The 23,817-nt window shown below is 46.3% G+C and overlaps 2 protein-coding genes across 9 annotated transcripts; both read left to right on the top strand.

Moving 5' to 3' along the window:
• Nucleotides 1-605: 605 nt before the first annotated feature.
• On the top strand, nt 606-3,613 carry commd2 (COMM domain containing 2). Its single transcript, XM_077583845.1, has 6 exons — nt 606-778; nt 1,051-1,128; nt 1,797-1,879; nt 2,526-2,600; nt 2,704-2,802; nt 2,896-3,613. Exons 1-6 carry the CDS (start codon nt 712-714, stop codon nt 3,103-3,105), a joined length of 612 nt encoding a protein of 203 aa, XP_077439971.1. The 5' UTR covers nt 606-711; the 3' UTR covers nt 3,106-3,613.
• A 441-nt stretch (nt 3,614-4,054) lies between these two features.
• On the top strand, nt 4,055-23,272 carry trappc8 (trafficking protein particle complex subunit 8). Of its 8 annotated transcripts, none has more exons than XM_077583842.1 (30): nt 4,055-4,450; nt 5,895-6,167; nt 7,185-7,268; nt 9,844-9,933; nt 10,018-10,192; nt 11,056-11,209; nt 11,828-11,921; nt 12,812-13,023; nt 13,101-13,216; nt 13,279-13,429; nt 13,955-14,055; nt 14,476-14,581; nt 14,655-14,786; nt 15,109-15,333; nt 15,900-16,005; nt 16,091-16,285; nt 16,729-16,895; nt 17,109-17,183; nt 17,582-17,684; nt 17,763-17,920; nt 17,985-18,415; nt 18,766-18,919; nt 19,003-19,099; nt 19,686-19,754; nt 19,840-19,898; nt 20,053-20,301; nt 20,894-20,995; nt 21,109-21,244; nt 21,323-21,412; nt 22,386-22,532. In XM_077583842.1, the coding sequence occupies exons 1-29, from the start codon at nt 4,294-4,296 to the stop codon at nt 21,388-21,390; spliced, it is 4,239 nt and encodes a 1,412-aa protein (XP_077439968.1). In that variant the 5' UTR covers nt 4,055-4,293; the 3' UTR covers nt 21,391-21,412; nt 22,386-22,532. The 8 variants fall into 8 exon arrangements, 7 of the variants coding, with proteins under 7 accessions (XP_077439968.1, XP_077439969.1, XP_077439965.1 ...); XR_013296401.1 differs by adding an exon at nt 23,059-23,272 and having other exon boundaries at nt 4,056-4,450; nt 17,582-17,920; nt 20,053-20,253; nt 21,105-21,244; nt 22,386-22,773; XM_077583843.1 differs by having other exon boundaries at nt 4,056-4,450; nt 20,053-20,253.
• The last annotated feature ends 545 nt before the right edge of the window (nt 23,273-23,817 follow it).

The following is a 23,817-nucleotide window of genomic DNA, read 5'->3' on the forward strand; positions in this document are numbered from 1 at the left end:
GGGGGGGGGGGGGCGCTTGTCATTTTAACTGAACTTTTTGTATCCACAATAAATGTTTTACATTTACTCAATCTTGACTGCTTGATGACCGAGTCACACACACACACACGCTTTCAGCAGATCTTATTTGTTAAATAAGGAATTCCATTCTAGATTAAATAAGTATTTAAAATGATTCATGAGGTGTCTCAGTAAATAAATGTCAATTTATTGTAAGATAAGTTGAAATCAAAGCTTGTTTTATGATGACGGTGACATTTGTTTTGATTTGGATGCTTCCTGTGTTTATTATAATCAAATTTCCTTTTCAATTATTTTGAAAGATATTTAATTGAATACACATTTTGATACTTTCATTTTTGTATTGATTTAATAAAGGCTCTTTGTAGAAAGCTGCATTTTACATCGATGGCAAAACAAGTGATAGGCCAAAATAAGCCCATCTTTACCATAATGAACCTCAAAAGAAGCTTCAAAGTACATTTCAAGTTTTGACCTGAACAAAACTTGAACGCTTCTAGCGTGCATTTCATACTTTGACCAGAGGTGGCAGCAAGTTGTGTGTGGCAGCTGACGCAGTTCAAGAACGATGAAGAAGAAGACAAATCAACAGTGTGCGGGACTTCGTCTATCACACTTCCGGGTTGATGAAGATTTCTTCTCGAGTCAAATTTGAATTTGGGAATATTAAAAGTGACATTTGGAGTCAACATGCTGCTGGTTTTGTCCGAAGAACATAAAGAGCACCTCAACTTCCTCAACAAAGTGGACGCGGCAGGTAAAATAAGCGTTGAATTCCTTGTACTACACATTTAAACGGCTATTTTAGTTAGCCTCAGCCAGTCTGTATTTTTGTGTCTCTCTCTATAGTAACATGCTGCATACGAATTATTATTTTGTTTGCGCGAAAAAAATATATGAGAAGATATATCATTAGGGGGATTTTTTTTTTTTTTTGTCCAAAAAGCACAGCTCCTACTTGAATTGCATAAAGTCTTGATCAATGTTGTGAGGACAATGAAATCCTGACGATGTTTTTGTGCTTTTTAGTGGTTGGAGAGTTTGGACACATTGCACTGGAGTTCCTGAGGAGAGGAATCAGCCCCAAAGTCTATGAGGGAGCCGCCAGTAAGTCGTTTGCTCATTATTTCATCATTTTATTTGTTCCCATCCAGTGATGACAGATGTTATTGTTGTTGTTGTTGTGCACCAGAGGTGGCCCAAGTGTGGTCCGGGGGCCGATTGCGGCCCGCTGCACATTTTTCATTGGCCCACCTTGCATTCAAATAATACATCAAAAACATTGGCCGCATTAGAAGGTTAGGATGAAGAGTTCAAATGTTGAAAGATATCATGTTACTTTTAAAAATGATTTTATTTAATGTGACAAATTTCACACTTTTCATTTGAATTATAGAACAAGAAGTCAAATGTACCATTTCTATAAATATAATTGATTTCAGTAAGATAGGTTTTGTGTTTCAACATGATGAAACAAATTTTAAAAAATCAGGCCACGTTTTAAAAACGATTTCATATTTGAAAAGAAGACACACATACTGTGCATACATCGGACTCTGCCTGTGACCTGAGCCGGAAAGAATTGCTTTGTTTTATTTTGCCCAATGCAGAAGTCAAACTTGAAATTTACGATGATGCAACTTGTTGAACTTTATTTTCGCTTTGTGGCAGCACCGTGCTAGTGTGCGCTTGTGTACCTTTGAGCAAGGCATGTAAGCGACGTGTTCATTTGTTGTTGCGCAAATGACCCACAAGGCCTTGCGGCGTGTTTGCAGGGAAGCTGTCGGTGCCTGTGGAAGTGGTGCGGCACGGCGTGGAGGGACTCATGTACCTCATGACCCAGAGCTCCAAACACATGGTCACCTGCACGCTCGCACACATCACGCTTGAAGGCTCTCGCGTCACTCTCACTGTCAGAATTCAGGGTGGACATTTTCCAGGGGAATAAATACATTGACAAAATTGAATATTGCCTCTTAATATGGAGCTTAAATGTTGTTCATTTTGAGCAAACAGCAGTAGTAGCGTTCACCGAAAACGGGGAAAAAAATCCTGAGAGAGGGCTTTTGATGACAAAGTCAATTATTTACAGACTTGTGATACAAATCTTGATATTGACAGACAAGCTGGGTGAAACCTTCTTGCACATGCACGCCTCCCTGCTTGAAAAAGATACTTGACAAATATATTTGTCAGTGACAGTTACACGTTTGGGTTCCAATTGACGTGAATCAACGTCCGTGGCAGAGAATGAGTTTAATGCCCTCACATGTAGGCAAGGAGAGCTGTCTATTTTACACAGAGATCAGAATGTTTATATTTCTGCTTGAATGTGATATATTGTCCTTCAGTTCCTGTTAATGATTGACCACGCATTCTTATTATTCCTGTGGAAACGTGACAAAATCGCCCATCTTCCGAATCGGAAACGATCCCTAAAGTGTCAAGTGAGTCATGCTGTTATCACTAACGCAATCATTTGCCCTGTTTCTGCGCGAGTGTAGTTGTCTGAGGTGGACTTTGTGGACTCGCTGTTGTCGTTGGAGTTCGGTGATGAGCTCAACCAGAGCCTCCTACAGGTGACATTGGATCATTACATTGATTTGTTTTTTTTTTACATCTCCAAGATTATGTCTGACCTTGCCAAACGTGAGAATTGAACGATTGATCTGTGATTGGCAGATGTACCAGCAGCATCGCAGTGAGATCCGCAGCATCTTGAGTCTGGTGCCTTCCAGCTTGCCCGCCTACCACAACCTGGAGTGGAGGCTCGATGTACAGGTGTGTCTGGACATCTGAGTACACTTGAGTGTTTGTTTTGCAAACGGCGCACGCGTGTTCACCGTCCAATCCGACGTTCTGCGCCCCTCCCAGTTGGCCAGTCGCTCCCTCCACCAGCAGGTGGCGCCCACGTTGGCCACCAGGCTGCATCTGACACACAGCCGCGGTTCTGGCACGGAGCGGAGCAGCCGGGTTCTCCACATGGACCTGGGCACCCTCTTGCACCTCATCTCCATCCTGGAGGGGGCGCTAGCGGCCTTGAAGAGCACGCACACGCGCCGCATCTTACGAAACATCAAATAACTACACGTACACACGCACACGCCAACCCTGTCCAGATGCTACTAGTGTGCTCAATTATCCGTGTACTTTTTTAGCCATCCGTGTGCTAGTACACTATTTTGCCCCCACTAGTAAAACAATTCAGTACACTAGTAGAACAACTGTGCCTTACTGGTAACATTTTTGACATTACTAGCGCCAGTTTTGGTCTACTAGTGCAAGGATCTACTACTAGTAAATTCTTTGACATCACTAGACCAGACTATACAACGCACTAGTAGAACGACTGTCTTGCTACTAGCATTTTTGGTTCAATCAGTTGGTGCCAATATGGGCTACCAGGATATCCGTCAAAGACAATTAAGCTCTTTGTGCTGACTGAGATTGGAATCCCATTCGCCGTACACTGCTATCATTCAAGTTTTGTTTTTATGTGTGACTTTTACTTGACTGAAAATGTGATGGTGAACTTTCCTGTGCAGTTGTTAAGGTTTTATGTTGTCCTGGAATAAATATTTACAATTGCTGAGGATTTTGTGTGTGTCTTTGTCAGATTGACACAGTTTAAATATTTCAACTGCTTGGAATCATCAAACTGGCTAATTGGCCTTAAACTGTTTTAATGCAATTTCAGTTGATTTCAATGTGGAAAAAAATGATTTGATATAAAGTGGACCACTGCACTTCATATTTACGAAATACTGGACATGTATTTGTGGATTTTGTGTGTGTGTGTGGGGGGGGTATCCTTGTTTTTCGCGGAAAACCTGTTTTTTAATCTTTTCTTTTTTTAAACCAATCTCGCCACTTTTTTTGTTAATAAACCCGATACACCGTTTATTGGCGTGTTTTTCTTTTAATTCAAGGCAATTATAATGAGAGTCAATGATTGGCAAGATTTTCCTCCCAAACTCGTCGAGGCATCTTTGTTTTGACGTTTGCGCTTTTTGTTCAGGCACATTGTGGGACAGCTTGTGGCGCTCGTCACATGACCCGCCAGTCCCACAAACCGGAAAGGAGCCGCCAGACAACAAGGCCGCCGCTCCGACGCGAGTCCTCCGCGGTTCTTCTCCAGGATGTGACAGCTTCCCCCGCCGCCGACCTCCGACCGAGCCCCCGACGTCCACTCCCCAGCCCGCCAGCCCGCCAGCCAGCAGGCCAGCCCGCCAGCCAGCCCTGCCCTCGGCGACTCCGTGACGCGGCCCCGCCATGGCGCAATGCGTGCAGTCCGTCCAGGAGTTCGTCCAGGACTCGTTCGTGCCGATGGTGGCAGTGCTGTGCAGCGACGAGGCGGAGAGGCTCACCCGCAAAAACAAGCTCAACTTCGCCGAGCTGCTCAGGCCTTTCTGTCGGCTCACTTCCGAAGGTACGAGCGACCTTGGGAGACTCGCCGGTTAACTCCGGGCCAAACCGGGTGACATCGCTTCGGGTTGTTAGCACCGCGGCTAGCTCGTGACTAAGCACCGGCGGCGGGAGCTTAGCGACACCTGCCCGGGCTTCGTGACACCTGAGCTGCGGGACTTTGACAGCAGTTAGCCGGCGTGCTAACAGCAGGCCCGCGCTTTAAGTGCCTTTAATAGGGAGTTGTCATTGAAAACGACTTTGACTTTTCCCTTTTGAAGTCCTCCATGCTCGACGAGTCCATCTGCTTTCGTGTGTCTTCTTGAACCCACTTCTTCATGTTTGTGCAGCTTCAGCCTGCTAATGCTCCAAAACAATTTTCTTCATCATCACTGCTTCCGTTGTGTGGTGATGTCACGGCTGTCAAAGTAGGGCTGGAAGACGGGTTAAGGGTCCGAAGTGTAGGGTTTTAAATGAGGGTTTGAAAGTGCGGTGTCAGGATTCAACTTCAACAAATGTCATATTGTGAATGAAGACTGGTTGGCCTTTCAAAGTAGAATATTACATAGTTTCATGCTTGTGTCTAATTAAATACTGGGTTTGGTTGAGGCTTTAAAACCAAGGTTCATTTCAAAGTACGTTTTAAAGGGGAAGTCGATCCAAAACATGTCTTCAAAATATGCTCTGTGCAAGTCCCGCTAGTCTCTTTTCCATATTTGGTCATGTGATGTTCAACTGTGATGTCATTTTTAATCGACAGCAAGTTGCAAATTGGCTGCCCCCTCACATGGATAGAAATGGGTGGATTGTTCTGCTTAATTCATTTGCCTCAAACGCAATATTAATCACGATGTGCAAAGAAAATGTTTGACTTCCCCTTAAAGGACATTTTAGGTTTTCGTGTTAGGGTTTTAAATTAGGGCAGTGGTGTCCAAACTCGGTCCTCGAGGGCCGGTAGTCCTGCAGGTTTTTGAGGTTTCCCTGCTCCAACGCACCTGTTCCAATCAACAAGGTCGTTATCATGCTTATGCAGAGCTTGCTGATGAGCTTCAGCTGTGTTGGAGGAGAGAAATATCCAAAACCTGCGGGACTACCGGCCCCCGAGGACCGAGTTTGGACACCACTGAATTAGGGTGTCAAAACGAGGCATGTGGACCGTCAAACAAGTATCATGTTGGTAAAGTAGTATTTTAAGTCAGTGTTAGGGTTTCAAACAAGGGTGGGGTTTTAAATGAGGGTTTCAAACCTCGTGTCGATTTCAAGTCGGGTTAGAGCTTAAAAAATTGGCCGTCAAGTTCGTTGAAAGAACAAGTGCCAGGGTGCCAAAGTACGGTTTATTATCATACATAACTAGGACCAGGATATTGTTTGAATGACGGGCCCTGACACTAACAGGTGAATAGAAAATATAGAATATAGAAAATGGCTAGATGTGAGCTCATGCTAATGCTAATGTTGTTGCCATTCAGGACATTTACGGGACCCTAACAACCAGCTTCAAGTGGTCAAGAACCTTCGCATCTGCGTGACCAAGGTGGTGCCCGGCGCCGGCCCGCAGACGTCAGGCACCGCCCCACAGCCGTCAGGCACCGCCCCACAGCCGTCAAGCTCCGCCCCGCCCTCCGCCACCCTCAGCCCGGGCCAGCGCCGCCGCCTCAACCAGGTGGTGCTCTCCTGCCAGCCACAGGAGGGCGCCGTCTCCACCGCCGTCGCTGCGGGAGACTACGACCTCAGCTTCAACGGTAACTTTGGCGACATTTTCATGCCGGTCCGTAGACTGCACTTTCGATGGTTATCATCAGCTCGCTGGGGAAAAAAGCCAAAGAAAAAGCGAGCGTGTGGGCTTTCACTAACTGGATGGAGATTTCAAGGCCAAGTTAGGGATTCAAATTAAGGGTTAAATCTAGCATTAGGTTTTTAAACCAAGTTTTGGATGAGGGTTTCAAGACAGCGTAAAGGATTCAGACAGGATTAACTCATTTGCTCCCAAAACCGTATAAAAACTTTCCATTTTTAAATATTGCTATGCTTCCAAAAGCGTATTTATACATTTTTGATGTTTTTTTAAATGTGGCTGCTTTGATGCAGACTCTGAACTGAAGAGGTCGCTTAAAGCAATGGTAGTTATTACAAAAAATGTCCAGCATGTGGCAGCAGAGTATAAGAGATCAACCAGGGTCATGATGCAACAAGCTCTTTTTCCCACAGTTTTAAACAGTTTTGTGAATAATGATGAAACTTGTCTATATTCTAATTCTAATTGCTGCAAAACGGAAACGGATAGAACTGTACTTTTTTTTTTGGTAGCTTCCATGTTTTTATAGCAATAGAACAGAATATTCTGTGGGTGTTACAAAATCTGTCCAAATCCAGTAAAGCAGCCGGGAGTGAAGGGGGTTGCTTCAGTGAAAATGGCTGCCAGACATTGAGTTAAAGGGGAAGTCAAGCCCCCAAAAATCTTGACAGTAATATGTTCTATGCAGCGCCACGAGTCTAAATACGGAATTGTGCTTAATATTGCATTAATGGAATATGAGTTAAGCAGCAAAATGCTGCACTTTGGACCAATATCATAAGGCGGCCATTTTGCCACTCGCTTTCAAGTGAAAATGACATGACAGTTGCTCACGTACCAACCAATCACAGCTTCAGACAACAGGTGAGCTGTGATTGGCCTGAGCAAGTGTGATGTCAGGATTGTGCTTTGTGTTGCTATGGTGACGCTTTTCTTTTGGCCGCTCTGTGCTTCCACCTGTCAGATGAAGCTCTTAAATGTAGCGCCCCCTGGTTCAGTTCGTGGAGAGACACGCTGACGGAGGTGTGCACCTCCAAGCTCTTCTCAGGTACCCCCGCCCGTCGTGTGTGGCCATGTAGAACGTAGAGCTGCTCCTCTCGCTTCCTCTCCTGGCGCTCCTGGTGCTTCCGTTCTTCCTGCTCCCGACACCTCTTTGTAGATTAGAACCTGCTTCACGTGTTGAACTCGCGCATGATGAGACTGTCAAGTGTTTTATGATTGCTTCATTTTCACAAACCAAAATGATGGTTCAGCATTTTTCTGCTTGGAGTTGCACACTTTTCACGCGAGCCGAGTGGCCCGACCGTCCTGATCCTTCCTGCCAAGATCGTCTTCTCCTCCGATCACTTCAAGGTCTTCTCGCAGATTTCGCTCTTTCAAGATCATCTGCAAAGATTCTGGAGATCCGCTGCTGCTTCTTGTGAATTTTCGCAGATCTTGATTTCCCAAGGTCCGCCTCCTCCGAGATCCTCCTCAGGTCGTATGCCCCTAAAATTGTTCTCCAAGATCCTCCTGGTCTCCCAGATTTTTCCCAAGAGCAACTTTTCAAGATCTTTCTGTTCCAAAAAAACATCTCTTCCCGTCTTTAATCACGTACTCTCCTAAAATCTTGAGATTCTCTTCTTTCAAAATCTTCTTCTACATCTTCCAACCAAGATCTGTTTGTGCTGCTTTGTGATTTCTGAGGTCCGTAAAATGTCAAAATTCTTGTAGGAGCCTAAATTTGATTTTAAATGAAGTATTGTTTGTGTGTGTAATGAATAATTCTAAGGCAACCGATATTGTTTGCGTTTGAAATGTGTAAATATCGGATGTAACATTTCATCGTACTTCCGGACCTCTTTGCTTGCCTTTCTGCGGAGGGGACTTTTGTGGTCCACGGCAGTAATGCGGTCAAGCAATATGGAGAAGAGCCGCACCGTTTTTTGACCTCCTCCTCCGGTACTCCCCAATTACTCCTCTTTGATATTTCATTTGTGTGTGTGTCATTTTTGTACCATTGATTGAACGTCTAACTAGGAAAGACCAAGACGAGTTTCTTTTCATCGACGAAGCCGCGGACGCCGACTAGGAAATGAGTTTGAAGCGTCGAGCTAAAGCTTTGCTAATTACGAACCTACAATTCTTGTCTCTAAAAGCTTCTTCTAGAGAGCTCTCTTCGTTCAATATCGTCTTCCTTGCAAAGCCTTTTACTCTTCCATGATCCGCACTTCTCTCAGTTGAAAATCCTCTCCCAAGATCCCGTTCCCAAAAAATCTTCTTGAAAAGCACAGATCCTGTTGAATCATGAAATCCCAAGACCTTCTTCTCCCAGAGTCTTTTTTTCTCTCTTAAGTTCATTCAGATCATCACAATCCTCCATGATCAGAGGCGGCAAATCCAGGTCCAGAAAGTAAAAAAAAACTGTCAGGTTCAGTCAACCTAGAACATTTAATAAACAGCAGACCAGGAAGGAAGACAACTAACTGTCTTGGATTATTTTTGCTCGCGAGGAGAACAAAACAGAGATGTGCACCGATTACAATCTCCTACCCGCTCTGAATCACATTCCGCCGAGCCCTCTCTTTTTATTGGCAAGTCCCTGGTTACATAGCCTATTGCTGCTCTAAAGGATTTGGGGATGCACATAGCAGCAACAAGGCAATCATCCCAGATGCGACTTATTGCGCAGACATGAATGCAACCGTTTTTCTTCAGTCGGAGTTCACAGTTCAACTGCAGAATGTTCCAGCCGCTATCTTGTCAGGTTTCAGTTCCTGTTTTGCGACTGCAGCTTCTTCTCACCACAGACGACTCCAACCCACGCGGTTTAAACATACATCACACTACTGAATAAATTCTTTGCAATTACTAAAAGAGTAAATATGGGATAACTTATGTACATTTATTCTAACACACTGTGCCACAGTTTGGCTTTAGTCCCAGGTGCTAGCTAGCTAGCCGCTTTAGCTAGCTCCCATGGTGCTCTTTACCTGCTAGGGAGCTAGCTAGCGGCAGCACGGTGGCTGACTGGTTAGCACGTCCGCCTCCCAGTGCAGAGGACGTGAGATCGAGTCCGGGCTTCGGCCTTCCTGGGTGGAGTTTGCATGTTCTCCCCGTGCTTGCGTGGGTTTTCACCGGGTACTCCGGTTTCCTCCCACATTCCAAAAACATGCATGGCAGGTTAATTGAACACTCCAAATTGTCCCTAGGTGTGAATGTGAGTGTGGTTGTTCGTCTCTGTGTGCCCTGCGATTGGCTGGCAACCAGTTCAGGGTGTACCCCGCCTACTGCCCGAAGCCAGCTGGGATAGGCTCCAGCACCCCCGCGACCCTTGTGAGGAAAAAGCGGCCAAGAAAATGGATGGATGGATGGAGCTAGCTAGCTAGCTAGCGTCAATGGCTAAAGCCAAACTGTGACAGGGTTTTTACTTTCTGGACCTGGATTTGCCACCTCTGTCCACGATCCTTCTCAGAAATCCTACTTTCTCGAGATCTTCTCGTCTGTCAGATGTTAAAATGCTTCCAAATGATCTCCTCGCGCGAGCATGTGACAGCAGCTGTGCGGCGTCGGAGGACATCACCAAGCAAGCGTGCCATTTTTCTCCGCTGTGTGTTGACTGTTGCCGCTTTTTGTCTGCCCAGCGACCACGCCCTGGTTCGAGGCCTACAGGGAGAACTTTCTTCAGTCCATGCCAGCCTCCGACCACGAGTTCCTCAACCACTACCTGGCCTGTATCCTTGTCAGCCGTCGTGCTTTTTTTTTTTTTCGCTTTTTTTTTGCCGGCGCCGGCTGCGTTTCCTTGACCGTTGGTTCAGGCCTGCTGGTGGTGTCGTCCAGCGAGACGGTGCCGGTGGAACAGTTTGCCAAGCTGTCGCAGGAGCAGCACCGCATCCAGCACAGCGGCGACTACACCAAGCCCAAGTGGTTCATCCCCAACACGCTCAAGTACTACGTGCTGCTGCACGATGTCAGCCAAGGCGACGAGCAACGGTAAGGCAACATTGAGCAGCAATTCATTGACATTTCATCCGGATTTCGAAACGACGACAAATGATTCGTGTGCCGAACGGTGCAGCGTGTATGCACGTTTCTACCGTTGGCAAATTTCCCCCTAATGCACCGCTTGTGTAGCAAGCGGATCACGTTTCGTTTTTTCGACCGTCCTGAGTGTGCGTTAAGCTGTTGAACGACACCCGAGTTGGAGTTTATAAAACTAAACACACGACTAAAAGAATTGTTGTATATTTAAGTACAAGATGTGTTTCATTTTTTAAAACATCACCAGTGCTAATGCTTAACTCTTTGACTGCCAAAAACGTTAAATAACGTTTAGTAAAATCCTATGGAGGAGTGCCAAAGACGTTAAAATACGTTTTTGTTTTTTTTCAAAACAGGTGAAACTAACCATTTTCTATTGTTGATTACTGAAAAACGGAATAAGGTAGAAACAAACTTTTTTTTCTGATGGAAGATGAGAGTCCAATCTTTTTTGGGCAGTATGTGCGTTTCCATAGTCCAAACACATAATTTTCTGTGGACCTTGAAAGATCAGTCAAAATGCTTAAAATCGGCTGGCACCCTTTTCTGAAAACGTCTGGCAGTCAAAGAGTTAAATGTCAAATCCCATTGACATGCTAGCTGGGAAATTAGCATTGAGCTCAGGGAGTGATTTTCCTTCAAAGAATGATTATTAACACACAAATGATGTAGGAACATGTGTAAACAACACAAACAGGATTTACATATATAATATAATACAAATTTAATTATGACTAATTCAAGTCAAATATAACGATGATGATAACTAATATTTTCAATAATTTGACGTGCCTGTGCGACGGCGCTCGCTTCAGGGCGGAGACGGTGTACGAGGACATGAAGCAGCGCTACGGCCCTCAAGGCTGCTACCTGCTGAAGATCAACTCCCGCACGCTCCCCGCCGAGCAGAACGAGCAGATTCCCGACCCGTGGAGTCACTACCTGCACAGGAACGACTTGCAGAACCAGGTCAGTGCGTCCGTCCTGAAACGTGCGTCACCTGCGCTTCCAACCGGTGAGATCCGTCATTCTCAAGCGTCGGCTCGTGGACGGGCAGTTAAAAAGAAGTCCGCGCTCAACGGTATTGATCGACGACATTTTGAGGTCACGAACGCTGCGCAATGAAATGCTAAGAAGTCAAGCCTGTAGTCGAAGTGTTTGCTGATGAATGCTTAACATTCCTGTGGAGGAATTTTGGCCCACTCTTCTTCGTGAAATCATTTCAACTCTTAGCACAGGTTCCTGAACTCCCTGAATTGAATTCAAGTCCAGAAAAAAAAAAAGTCTAAAAACTGTGTATTTACCTATAAATGCCACAAGATGGTGGCAAAGCACTTTTTTTGATGATGCATGCCGGTGGCCTGACAAAATGAGCTTCTCTACTCGCTCGGCTGTATTTCTTGCCTCCGCGATACCACCAGATGCTGCCAAAGCAATATTCTTTATATTCGATCCCACTTTTGCTTGAGCCAAATAGCGATAAAGGGGTGAGTTTTTTAGCAAATAACACAGGATATGTTCCAGCATATCCAAAAAGTGCAAATATGCAGAGAAACGCCAGCCTGTATTTCCTTTGTGTGTTTGCAGGATCCGCTGGATGAAGACGTTGTTCCTGCCGCAAGCTCTCCTGCTGATGAAAATGGCGTCATTGCAGCAGAGGATCCTCATTCTGCTGACACAGGTCACTTCCTGGTTTTTTTGTTGTTGTTGTTTGAATCCAATTTTTAGGAGAACAAATAAATACACGGAGCAAGGATGATCCCAAACCAAAATTGCCTGATGCAAGACAAAATAATACACATGCTATATGAGAGACCGATTTTAGCAAGAGATCTAATTGTGATTTCTCTCACTCACAGGTCACTTTTATACTTGACGCCGAAAGCTTCAAACTAGGCTTGTGCGATTACAGTCATTTCTGGACTATAAGCCGCTTCTTGTTTCACTTGCTTTCGACCCTGCGGCTAATACAAAGGTGCGGCTTATCCATCAGATCACAAGGGGGCGGCGCACTATAAAGGAAGCGCAAGAGCGTCAGGCAGAGCAAAACAAAATCAAGTGAGCCCAAATACAGTCGGAGGGACCGAACCAGAGCCAGACAATTTGCGCCCTCGTTATGGAAAAGAAAGTTGCGGTAACATTAAAAAGACTTGCGTCTTACAGTCGGGTGCGGCTTATATGTGGAACAAACTCCAGTACTCCCCAAATTTAGTTAACGCAGTTTATAGTCTAGAAATTACTGTAATTGAAATTCGATTATTACACTCCACAATTACAAAATTGGCATAATCCTAAACAAAAATAAAAGATTAGCAGCACTTATTTTGGGTTGTTTAAATGTATAGGTTCCAATGTTTTTATAGCAATAGAACACAATAATGTGTGGGCCTTGCAAAATCAGTCCAAATCCAGCCAAACTGCCGGGAGCGAAGGGGGTTGCTTCCGTCAAAATGGCTGCCAGTCAATGAGTTCATATTTTTATCATGATCGAGCAGGCCTACTTCAAAGTCCAAATTTCAAAGTAGAAGACGAAGCAGCGACGTTGTGCCTTCCTTCTCCTCTGCCGTGTAGAAGGCGGCCGTCCGGCGGCGAGCTCGCCGAGCATCTCCGGCAGCCTCGGGGACGCCAAGAAGGGCAGCAGGGAGGCGGAGGGTACGGCGGGGGGTCACGGGGCCTGCCTGACCCTCAGTGACCACGACCACATCCGCCAGTTTGTCCAGGAGTTCACCTTCAGAGGCCTCCTGCCGCACATCGAGAAGAACATCAGGCAGCTCAACGACCAGGTGCTCCTCAACGCGGACGCAGCCTGGCCTCCTTCCCCAAAATGGACACTAACCGCCATCTTGCCGTCCTCCCGCAGCTGGTGTCCAGAAAAGGTTTGAGTCGCTCTCTGTTCACGGCCACCAAGAAGTGGTTCGGTGGCGGCAAAGCGCCCGAGAAGAGCGTCAGCGAGCCCAAGAGCACCAGCGGCCTCCTGTAAGCTCAGACTTGCTCCGCGCTTGGGTTGAGTTTCTGATTTTTGACCCGTGTGACGGCAGCTACCCTCCGGAGGCCCCGGAACTGCAGATCCGGAAGATGGCCGACTTGTGCTTCCTGGTGCAGCACTACGAGCTGGCCTACAGCTGCTACCACACGGCCAAGAAGGACTTCCTGTCAGACCAGGCCATGCTTTACGCCGCCGGCGCCCTGGTGAGGACAGCAATGCCCGTCCACTTGTGGCAACGTTTCACGAGGGGTAGCTAGCATGGGTTCAAGTTGGGGTCGGGTCATCAATCACTTTTAGGAATTGCCTTTATGGCTCAAGGTGAAACTTTTTTTTTTTTTAATCATCCATTTTTTTCCCCCCAGCCGCTTCAATAGTTCAAAGGATGTCCTTGTGTGCTCTTCTTTCACTCACAACGTTACAGCAAACAGGAAATGAGCGAGTTTACAAAAGCGCAGTCGCTGGTGACAAGTTTGTTGCTGAAGATAGTGAGAAATTTCACTATTTAAAAAAAAAAAAAAAGTGACAAATTGATTCCTGCTAATGCAAAATCATTTCAGTAGTAGCTTTTATGGGTGAAAAACGTATACATTTTTCTTGAAGGTGCGTTTATTATTATTATTATCATCACTGAGAAAAAAAAGTTGTAATCTTACTAAAGAGCGACTCGTATTTTCCAGCTCACGCTGATGTTCATACTTGACAATCTGTCGTCTTCATTTTCTGTCTAGGAAATGGCCGCCGTGTCGGCCTTTCTGCAGGCCGGAGCCGCGCGGCCGTACCCGGCACACTACATGGACACGGCCATCCAGACCTACAGAGACGTCTGCAGGTAGAAGACAAACACAAAACGGGCTTTTCTTAGTATTAGTTATAGTTAAATATGGAGTGTTTGTTTTAGCAGATGGGAGGGGGGGGGGCTCACAGTGTTGTGGAATAAAATAAACAATTGCCAAACGTCATACTGAAATAAATGTTTAAAATCAACCCAGTTTGGTTAGTTTTGCTGTTTTATATCTCAAATGTGCAATTGTTTTCTGCCTTCGTTTTACAGTCAACCTGATGCGGGAGAACTCGTATTTGGGTTAGCAAAAGTCTTTTCATGTTAGAGAGCATAAGAACAAGCACGAGCACATTTGCAAACGTGTGTTTTAATGACTTTTTTTTTCTTTAAATGGTTACGCTGCGGCAGAGTTTCACCTTTTGCAAGTTGTTGTGTCATGTGCTGGATTTCCCGCCGTGCGTCTGACAGGAACCCGGTGCTGGCCGAGCGCTGCGCTCTCCTCAGCGCCGAGATTCTCAAGAGTCAGGCAAAATACTCGGAAGCCGCCACGCTGCTCATCAAAATGACCAGCGAGGTGAGAAATCCTGCCGGGACTGGACTGGCTTGAATTTCACAATTTGTTTTGTCTTCCTCCTTTCCCCGTCCAGGACTCGGACCTGCGCAGCGCTCTGCTGTTGGAGCAGGCGGCCCACTGCTTCATTAACATGCGCACTCGCATGCTGCGCAAGTTTGCCTTCCACATGATCCTCGCCGGGCATCGCTTCAGCAAGGCGGGCCAGGTGAGCCGCCGGCCGCCATCTTGTGACCACCGCTTTGAAAATTATTATTTCTAGTGAAGGTGCTTTCGAGGGTGGCGGCAATGAAGTCGGTTATGAAGTTGCAAATGTACAAAAAAAAATTCTTTTTGCCACTTTATAAAGTTTTTTTCGTGTGAAAGTTGGTTTCTTTGTGAATTTTTTTGTTGGAATACTGCGGCCACCCTCTAAATTTTTTTATAGGTGGCCCTAATATGCCGTCGTAAAGATTTAATGTAGAGGATGGAAACAACTTGACATTAAACAGGGGTGTTTGAATTTTTCCAAAAATTTTTGTGTTGCGCAGAAGAGGCACGCGTTGCGCTGCTACTGCCAGGCCATGCAGGTGTACAAGGGCCGGTCGTGGTCGCTGGCCGAGGACCACATCAACTTCACCATCGGCCGGCAGTCGTTCACGCTGGGCCAGCCCGAGAAGGCCGTGCAGGCCTTCAAGCAGATCCTGACCAACGACAGTCGGCAGACGGCCACGCAGCAGGGCGCCTTCCTCAGGGAGTACCTCTACGTTTACAAGGTGACGACTCGCGCTCGCGCTCGCGACACACATCGGGTTCACCTTGTGACGGACATTCGGAGAAAATGTGTACCTTCCTGATTTGGGCTGGCTTCGAAGAGAATTGCCATCAATTTCAGGTTGATCGCGGTGACAAACGTAGACAAACATGGCAGAAATGAGTTGAGCTGCTGCAGAAAGGATTTGTTTGTTGCTATAAGTTTCATTTGAAAAAGTATTGTTGTTTTATCTGTGATGCACAAAAATGTAGCATTTGTATCAAATGAACCAATAGCCATCACATTTCTGTAGGTGCAAAAAGCAGGTTTGAAGGACATTGAATAACCTTCAGCAAAAAGTAGGCTGAGCTTGAAATACTTCCTGTTTTCACACCTCTTAGATTTTTATCTCTCAAAAAAATTACGTATTTTCTCCTTCAACCTGTCATTTTATATTTTTTTTACATTTGCTATAATGTCTAGTAAAAAATGTTTGGCTATTTTGACATGTTCATAGTTTGTTTTGTTTTGAATTTACAGTACTTCTTATCTGAATGAAACGTTGACGTCCATCTGCGTGTCTTGCAGACGGTAATCAGCCAGAGTGGCGTGAGTTTGCCTCACCTGCCGCTGCCGTGCATTCACAGCGCCGCCACCCGGGTCTACTTCGGACACGAGCGCCGTCTGGCCGAGGGTAAGGTGCCGCTCGCTCGCCCGCTCGCTCGCTCGCTTGCTCGCCGGTGTTCAGGTTGTGACACGGGATGGCGTGCCGTTGGCAGGTGAGAAGCAGGCCGCCACCCACGTTTCGCTGGACCAGGAGTACGACGCGGAGCAGGCGTCCATGTGGTGCAAGCTGGAAGAGCGGCTGGCGGCCGCCGCCAATCGAGGAAGCCTCCCGGCCAACTTCCAGCCCAGCCAGTGCTACCTCAACAGCCAGACGGATAACCTGCGCCACCCGCTGGCCGCTGTGGAAGGTACAACAGGGCGACTTGAACTCGGCAAAGCCCAAACTGAATCGTGCAAAATCCAAAGCAATGTTTGCCATAGGAAACAATGTAAATCCAATTCATCTGTTCCAGACACCCAAAAGAAAATCAAGATCGCCCGTGAAAGTGTGCTGAAACGTTCTGCTTTTATTTTGAACATCAGACTTTTGAGAGGATGTGATCCAGAACCTGCGTTGTACACTTGCCGTCAGTCTGTTCAAATCTTTAAACAAAACTTATTTGTACAAAAACAGGACGAAATTTGGCCAAACTAAATTGCCAATAAGGGACTCATTTGAAAACGGAGGTTCCTCTCTCTCGGGGGTGTCCTGGAACGTAACCCGTTTGTTAAAGGCGGGATTGCGGCGTGGCTGACTTGCTGCCGCTTGGTGTAGAAGTGCTGAGCCGCCTGCGCTCGTGTTGTTTTGCAGAACCGGTGGTGGTGGAGGTGACGTTCAGGAATCCCCTGAAAGTTCCTCTCGCGCTCTCCCGCCTCTCGCTGCTCTGGAAGTTCACGCGCGACCACCACGCCGGCGCAGACGGCGCTGAGGACAGCGGAGACCAACTTGTCGGCAACCAGGACGCTTTGGAGGATGAGGTCGCCATGCGTTTAGTTTCACGTGACGCCTTCCCCAGGATGACGTCTTTGTTTTGTGTCTTTCCGCTTGTGTGTGTTTTTTGCGTACTCTTTGCTCATTTGTTTCTGTTTGTCTTGAATTGTTTGCGTTTCTGTGTGATAGTTTTGTGTTGTGTGCAGTTGTATTCATTTGTGTGCGTTGGACTCTTTGACGGCGTTTGCCGTGTTTTCCAGACGACGCAGAGAGACCAACTGGTCACTACCGAGACCATCCTGGACTTCCACTTGGCTCCCGAGGAAACCAAAACGGTGAGTGGACGCTAGCCACTTAGCTGCATTAGCATCTTACAATGCATAACAATCTTTGTCAAGATTTTGACTGTAATTATCTTTGTTAGCATCTTGAGCATAGCAATCTCTATAAGCATCTTGAACATGACCTTTGTTAGCATTTTGAGCATAACAATCTTTATTAACATGTAGAAGAAAAAAATGTCGTGGCATGAAAATCTCTAAGCATCTTCAATGTAAAAATCTCTTTTATTGTCTTGAAAATAACAATCTGATATGATATTGGACATAATCTGTTTGTGTCTTGAACCTAATTTGGATTGACGTCAGTCTAATCTTTGTTAGCATCTTGAGCATAACAATCTTGGTTTGCGTCTTGAACATGATCTGTGAGCGTGCCGGTTTTTGCAAATCAGGCTCGGCTGAGGCTGCTGCCGCACCGGACGGGCTGCCTGAGCATCACGGGCGTAATCTACGACCTGGCCGCCGCGTCCTCGTCGGAGGCGTCGGACCACGACGGTAACGTGAGCGCGCCCGACCCAGCGTTTGCCGTCCGTCATTCACCTGACGCCAGGCACGCCGCTCCTCTCGCCGCAGGGCTGCAGAAGGCGGAGACGGTGGTGGTCAGCGGGAAGCAGGACCTGAAGATCCGAGGCCCGCGACTAAATCACACCAAAGAGGACAAAATGTTTGTGCGCTACGGACCCGAGCGGCGCTTGGAGCCCGTTATCACGCCACCTATGCCCCTCATGGAGGTAACTCGTTAGAAGGCGAAAGGACCGGTCGCCAGCCATTGTGATGACGCGTGGGTCCTGTCAGGTGTTCTTCCTGCAGTTTCCGACCGCCCTGCTGTGCGGCGAGATCCGTAAGGCCTACGTGGAGTTCTGCAACGTGAGCGGCGTCTCCCTGTGCGGCCTGCGCGTGGCGTCCACTCACCCCGACTTCTTCACCTTCGGCAGCCCGTCGGCCGGCACGCCGCTCACGCCGCTCAGTCCCGCCTCGGCCGAGAACTGCTCGGCCTACAAAACGCTGGCGGCGGAGCCGGCGTCCTCGGCCGCCCGCGAGACGCTGGTGTCGGCCGCTGACTTTGGGCCCGCCTCCGACGTGGTGGACGTCCCCGTGGGCGGCGCGCTGCAGCCGGGACAGTCCGCGCAGCTTCCGCTCTGGCTGCGAGGTCCGGACCAAGAAGGCGTTCACGAGATCAACTTCCTCTTCTACTACGAAAGCCCCGAGAAAGGAACCAAGATCAGGTCGATTTCGTACCTTGGTCTTGGGAATGACACATTTGTTATTTATTTTAGGGCCGATTCAAATTTTTATCCTAATTAATATTATAAGAGTAAATACGGGATAACTTATGTTACATCTATTCTTTACAAATCGTATATAAATAACTTTCTGCACATTTTGTTCAAATTTGTAAAATACTTGACCCCAGTCTCCACAAATATATTATTAAACGTGTTACTTACACTTTTGCAACAAAAGTAAGGGGCGTTCATGAATTGCGTGTTAAAAAAAATAGTGCTGTTAAAGGAACTTTAAATTAATTCAAAATGAACTCACTAATTTTGTCTTTTTTTTTTACTTCCTTCCTCAGCCACCGGGTGGTTCGTCACTCGGTGTTCATCTGCGCCAGTCGCTCTCTCAGCGTTCAGGCGTCGGCCCGGGCCAGCGTGGTGCCACCTGCGCAAGGTTCGGACCAGGATGGCGGCAGCGCGCTGGTCTTCATCGACGTGGAGAACATCAACACGGTGGGCAACGTTGCGCTCGGGCCGGGCTCACGCCGCGATGCCGCCCACTCACGTCAGTTTTTTGTCCGTCTGCGGCATCGCAGAGCGAAGCGGGCGTGCGCGAGTTCCACATCGTTCAAGTTTCCAGCAGCAGCCGACACTGGAGCCTCAGCAAGTGCATCAACCCGGCCAAGGACAAAGGTACGGACTCGACGCGCAGTCCGACACCAGCCGCTACAACCACAGTTGGCGTCCACTAGTGCTGGCGCTAACCAAGATTTTTAGAATTGGTTAATCTATCGATTATTCAACCACTTAATTGTCTAAGTACTTTTGCAAAAGCTTTTTTCCCCCTGATTACTGTTTGTGTGTTCCAAAGTCAAAACCGAATTTTGCAAATGTCTTATTTTGATCAAACGTAGAAGATAATCGGTCTTCTTTACTGTATTGATGGACTACAGAAATCAAGTGTTGATATGCTGAAATCAGAGGTTTTGGACAATTTTAAATTCAAATTCAATAGGAAGACCATCCAGCCCCGAGTATTTTCCACCACTGTACTGGATTCAAGGAAATAAATTGCTTTCACATTTCATCTCATGGCTCCAAACGATTACTCGATTATTTAGATAGCTGTCGATTCATTTGATAATCAATTACTTGTCGATTAATCGATTCATTTTGACAGCTCTACAGTGCATTTTTCTCCTCTTTCGCCGACTTGATCGACATGTCGGGCAGTTTTGTGTCGTTTAAATCTTTTTTTGTTTTGTTTTTACCCCCTCAGACTGCAAAGTGAGCAGCAGAGAACGAGCCAAGCTTTGTTTTCGAGCCACGCCGTGCAAACCTCGGCAAGGTGCGTGCTCGCGTACGTGCTCGCGTACGTGCATTGTGGACAACACGCTTCAGTCGTTGAGCCTTTCTTGTGTTTGCGTTTGAAGCGATGTCGGACGACGGCGAGATGTTCACTTTTGCCGACGTCAACCTGGGCAACGAGCGGGTATGCGCGCATATTTAAACTTTGAACAAAAGTCATTAGCTCAATGCTAATGTCGACTATAATGCAAAACGCCATAGACGAGCTAATGAATTTAGCATCAAAGTTATCCTCCGAACAGGCGTGAAGCAGATTCAAGCGCATCATATTTTTATAGATCGTCAGTTCGGCCACGCCATGCGGCGACTTCTTCTTCCGATGCCGCCGGACGTCCGAATCTCGGCGTGCCGACGTGGGGTCGTCGGGGTCAAGGACGCCATCCGGCGGCAGGAACCCGAGCCAGGACGCGAGGAAGGACCTGCTTCACGTGGCCGACGAGTGCGAACGGCTCGACCTCAACATCATCGTCATCTGGAAGGTCAACTTGAGTCTTCATCAACGTTTGTGCGATCATGAATGTGTTTGTGTACGTGACACTGTGCGAGTGTGCACATGCCAAGTTTGCTCCCCAAAATCCGTTCTATTTGAAATACTACCGTGCTCCCAAAGACGTATTTATACTTTTTATTTTTTTTTATGTTCGAGCATACAGAAGGCTTTTGATGCGGCAATGGTAGTTATTACAAAACACGGCCAGCAGGTGGCAGCAGAGTATAAGAGATCAACCAGTCGGGAGCGAAAAGGGTTGCTTCAGTCAAAATGACTGCCAGTCAATGAGTTAATACAAATTTTTGAGTCGTTTAAATTTATAGATTCGCACCTATTTTAAATTTTGAAATAACTAATTTAATCAATTTTGTTTCATTCAAAAGGAACTTGCATAATTTTTGTGTTTCAAAGAATTTTATTTGTCTTAACATTTTTTACATTTTTATGTTCAATACCAATACAAGTACTCAACTTTTGAGTAGTCACAGATACCGATACTAAGTACCAGTGACAAAAAACCCCAATGATAGCTAATTTTAGAGAAAGACCGCCTGTACATACCAGAATAGCACTTTTACTTCTGTGTTGTTTGTGTGCGTGCGCGTGTGCGTGTGCGTGTGCGTGTGCAGGCGTACGTGGTGGAGGACAACAAGCAGCTGATCCTGGAAGGTCAACTCCACGTGGCGCTGCAGACGGTCGGCAAGGAGGCCACTTCGCTTGCGGCCAAGCAGGTGGCCGCGTCTTTCGGACCCGCTTTCATATTATGACCGGCTGCCTTTCAAAAGGAACTTTCTTGACATCCAAGCTTTTTGACGTGACGCGTCCGCTTGTCTCTGTCAGGAAGATCAGGAGATGGTTCTGCTCAAGTTCAAATCGGATCCGCCTCCTCCCGCCACGCTGCCGTCCGCGCAACTGTCACGCCTCGTCAAGAGCCACCTGCACTACGCGGAGACACACGCGCACGACTTCACGCACGACAGGTCGCGCGCACGCGCGCACGCACGCACACGATGAGGACAAACGCGGTGCGGAAAGTTTTTTTTTTTTTCTCTCCGTAGAGTTTGCGTGGTTCCGGTTGGTCTGGTTTTGTCCAACTGCTGCAGGACCGACGTGGACGTCAGCGTAGACCTTAGGCATAAAACCAGCAGGTGAGTTTTAGGGCTCATTAATTGATTCAATTTGTATTCACAAAAATTCATTTGGATTTATTTGGGATTTTTTTTTCGATTCACTTCAATCTGTTATTGATTAATTATACAACTTCAAGCCCTCTTAAGTATTAAGGATATGATAAAAACTCCACAAACATTAAATTTTGCAGAGGAAGGATGAGATGAAAATATTTTCATAATTCTAATTCAATAATTGTAAATATAATATTAATTTAAAAAGATTCAGAATTGTCTTAATGTCAGGTTCAGTCAACCTAAAACATTTAATAAACATCAGACAAAGAAGGAAGGAAGACAAGAGACTTGGATTCTTTGGACAGAGATGTGCACAGATTACAACCTCCTGCCGCCTCTGCCGGCCGGGCCCTCTCTTTTGATTGGGTAGTCACTAGTTACATAGCCGTTGCTGCTCTAAAGGGAGGGGGAACACACAGCAGCAACCGTCACGGATATCAGTCATTGTGCAGATAATAATACAGAAGGTTTCAACAGTTGATCCGCAAAGTGTTTCAGCCGCTATCTTGTGATAAGGCGCACTTCCTGTTTTGCATCACCAGGCTCTGCTCTCGTCGCAGAGAACTCCAACTCGCATGATTTAAAACAAGGTTTGCAATACTATAAGAGTAAATATGGGATAACTCATGTACGTTTATTCTAACCAAGTACAATAAGTCAGGTCTTTCATAAATGTAAGAAAATACTTTTAAATTCATTTGAACAGTGAATGTCAAAACGGTAAAATACAAAAAAAAACCTCAGCCTTTAAAATTCAATTTTCTTATAAAAATATGGGAAAAAGTGATATTAAAATAATCGATATCAGGCTCACAAGGGAAAATCGATGTGATATTGATTAGATTTTTTTTCAACCCAGCCCTCGTGATTTTGAGTCAACGCTGGGCATCGGCTCTTTGCCTGCTCACCTTTTTTTTTTTTTTTTTTTTTTCAGTTCGGAGTCGAGCGAGTTTGCGTGCAGCTTCACGTGGGTGGGCCAGACCGGCTACCGTCTGGCGCTTTGTCCTCATCAGACGCGTCGTCTCCAGCTGCGAGCCTGCTTCCTCGGACCCGGCGTCTACAACATGAACACGCACGCCGTTTGCGCCGCGCTCGCCCCGCCTCGCCACGGCCAAGCCCAGGCGGAGGTCGAGCAGCACGGCGCCGGGCCGGCGCTCATCGTCATCACCGACAGCAGCCAATGACATCGCCGCAAGAAAAAAGTCAAGAAGAAGTGGCCGCTTCCTGGATGCTCGTCAGGAACTTCTTTGCTTTGCCACAAATGTTCACGCGTGCGTGCGTGCGTGCGAGCGGCATCAGAAGTCCGATCAGGACTCGTCCAGGTACGGAGCGACGTCCTGCATTTTTTTGGGGGGGGGGGCAAGAAAATGCGACTGCAGCATGTCTTACGTGTTTGACACTCCCAAACGAGCCTCCCCTCCCCCCTCACGGATCCCGCAGCAGTCACGTGATCTGGGTTTTGTTTTTAAAAGTCCCCCACAACCTTGTGTGTTTCTGGTGTATTATATTCTATTTCTAACATATCATGTACATAGAAAATAAACCTCAACTAATTCTCCACTGGCGGTTGTCAACATTCAATTCTGTCTTTTTTTCCTCAACTTTAGGCCAAAAATGAAACTTGTCGGCATGATGTTGAAATCCAATTCATGGTGGAATCATCCGGAAAATCCCAGCAAGATGGAGAATAACGTAGAAACTGCTTTGATTCTTTCATTTTGATAAGCTAAAATCCAAGATGGCGCACGTGTTCAAACCTTTTCTGCTGCTGAACAAATTAGATAATGCTGCCTGCTACATGAATATGCAAAACACCACAAACTCCGCCCATCTATTTTGTCTCTCGCTTCGGCAGGCCAAATAAGCTTAGTTAGCGGAAACTCACGATAAAACTGAAATTGAATAAACAAGACCAATTTTTTTTTTTAACTGAAACTACTAAAACGAGTGGTAATTTAATGCACGAGCATTTGGGGATGATTTTAAGTGTTGCGCAATGACTGATCTTGACTTGAAATGTGAAAAGTTTCACTTCCTGCAGAATTAATCCACTTTTGCTTTTAGAGAAACTAATTTGTTCAGGGCCAATAAATTGTTAGTGAAGTCGGCCAGTATTCACTTGCATCAAGTGGAAAAGATTGGTGTCAAAATTAAATACCAACGATTGTTAAAATGATTCTTAACTGCAAAATGTAAATTTTTTTTGCCCCTCCAGGCATCTTCCCCTGGTCAGCAACGCATCTTAAGTTAAATGAAAATTTAAACACGAGCTCCATATTTTCCACAGTAAATAATTTTGAATATCTGGAATGTTCAATTTTTTTTTTTTACTTATCTTGGTTTTCATTTCCAAGGGTGCAAATTTC

Source organism: Vanacampus margaritifer, chromosome 13 (assembly GCF_051991255.1).
Source record: "Vanacampus margaritifer isolate UIUO_Vmar chromosome 13, RoL_Vmar_1.0, whole genome shotgun sequence".
Taxonomy (NCBI): domain Eukaryota; kingdom Metazoa; phylum Chordata; class Actinopteri; order Syngnathiformes; family Syngnathidae; genus Vanacampus; species Vanacampus margaritifer.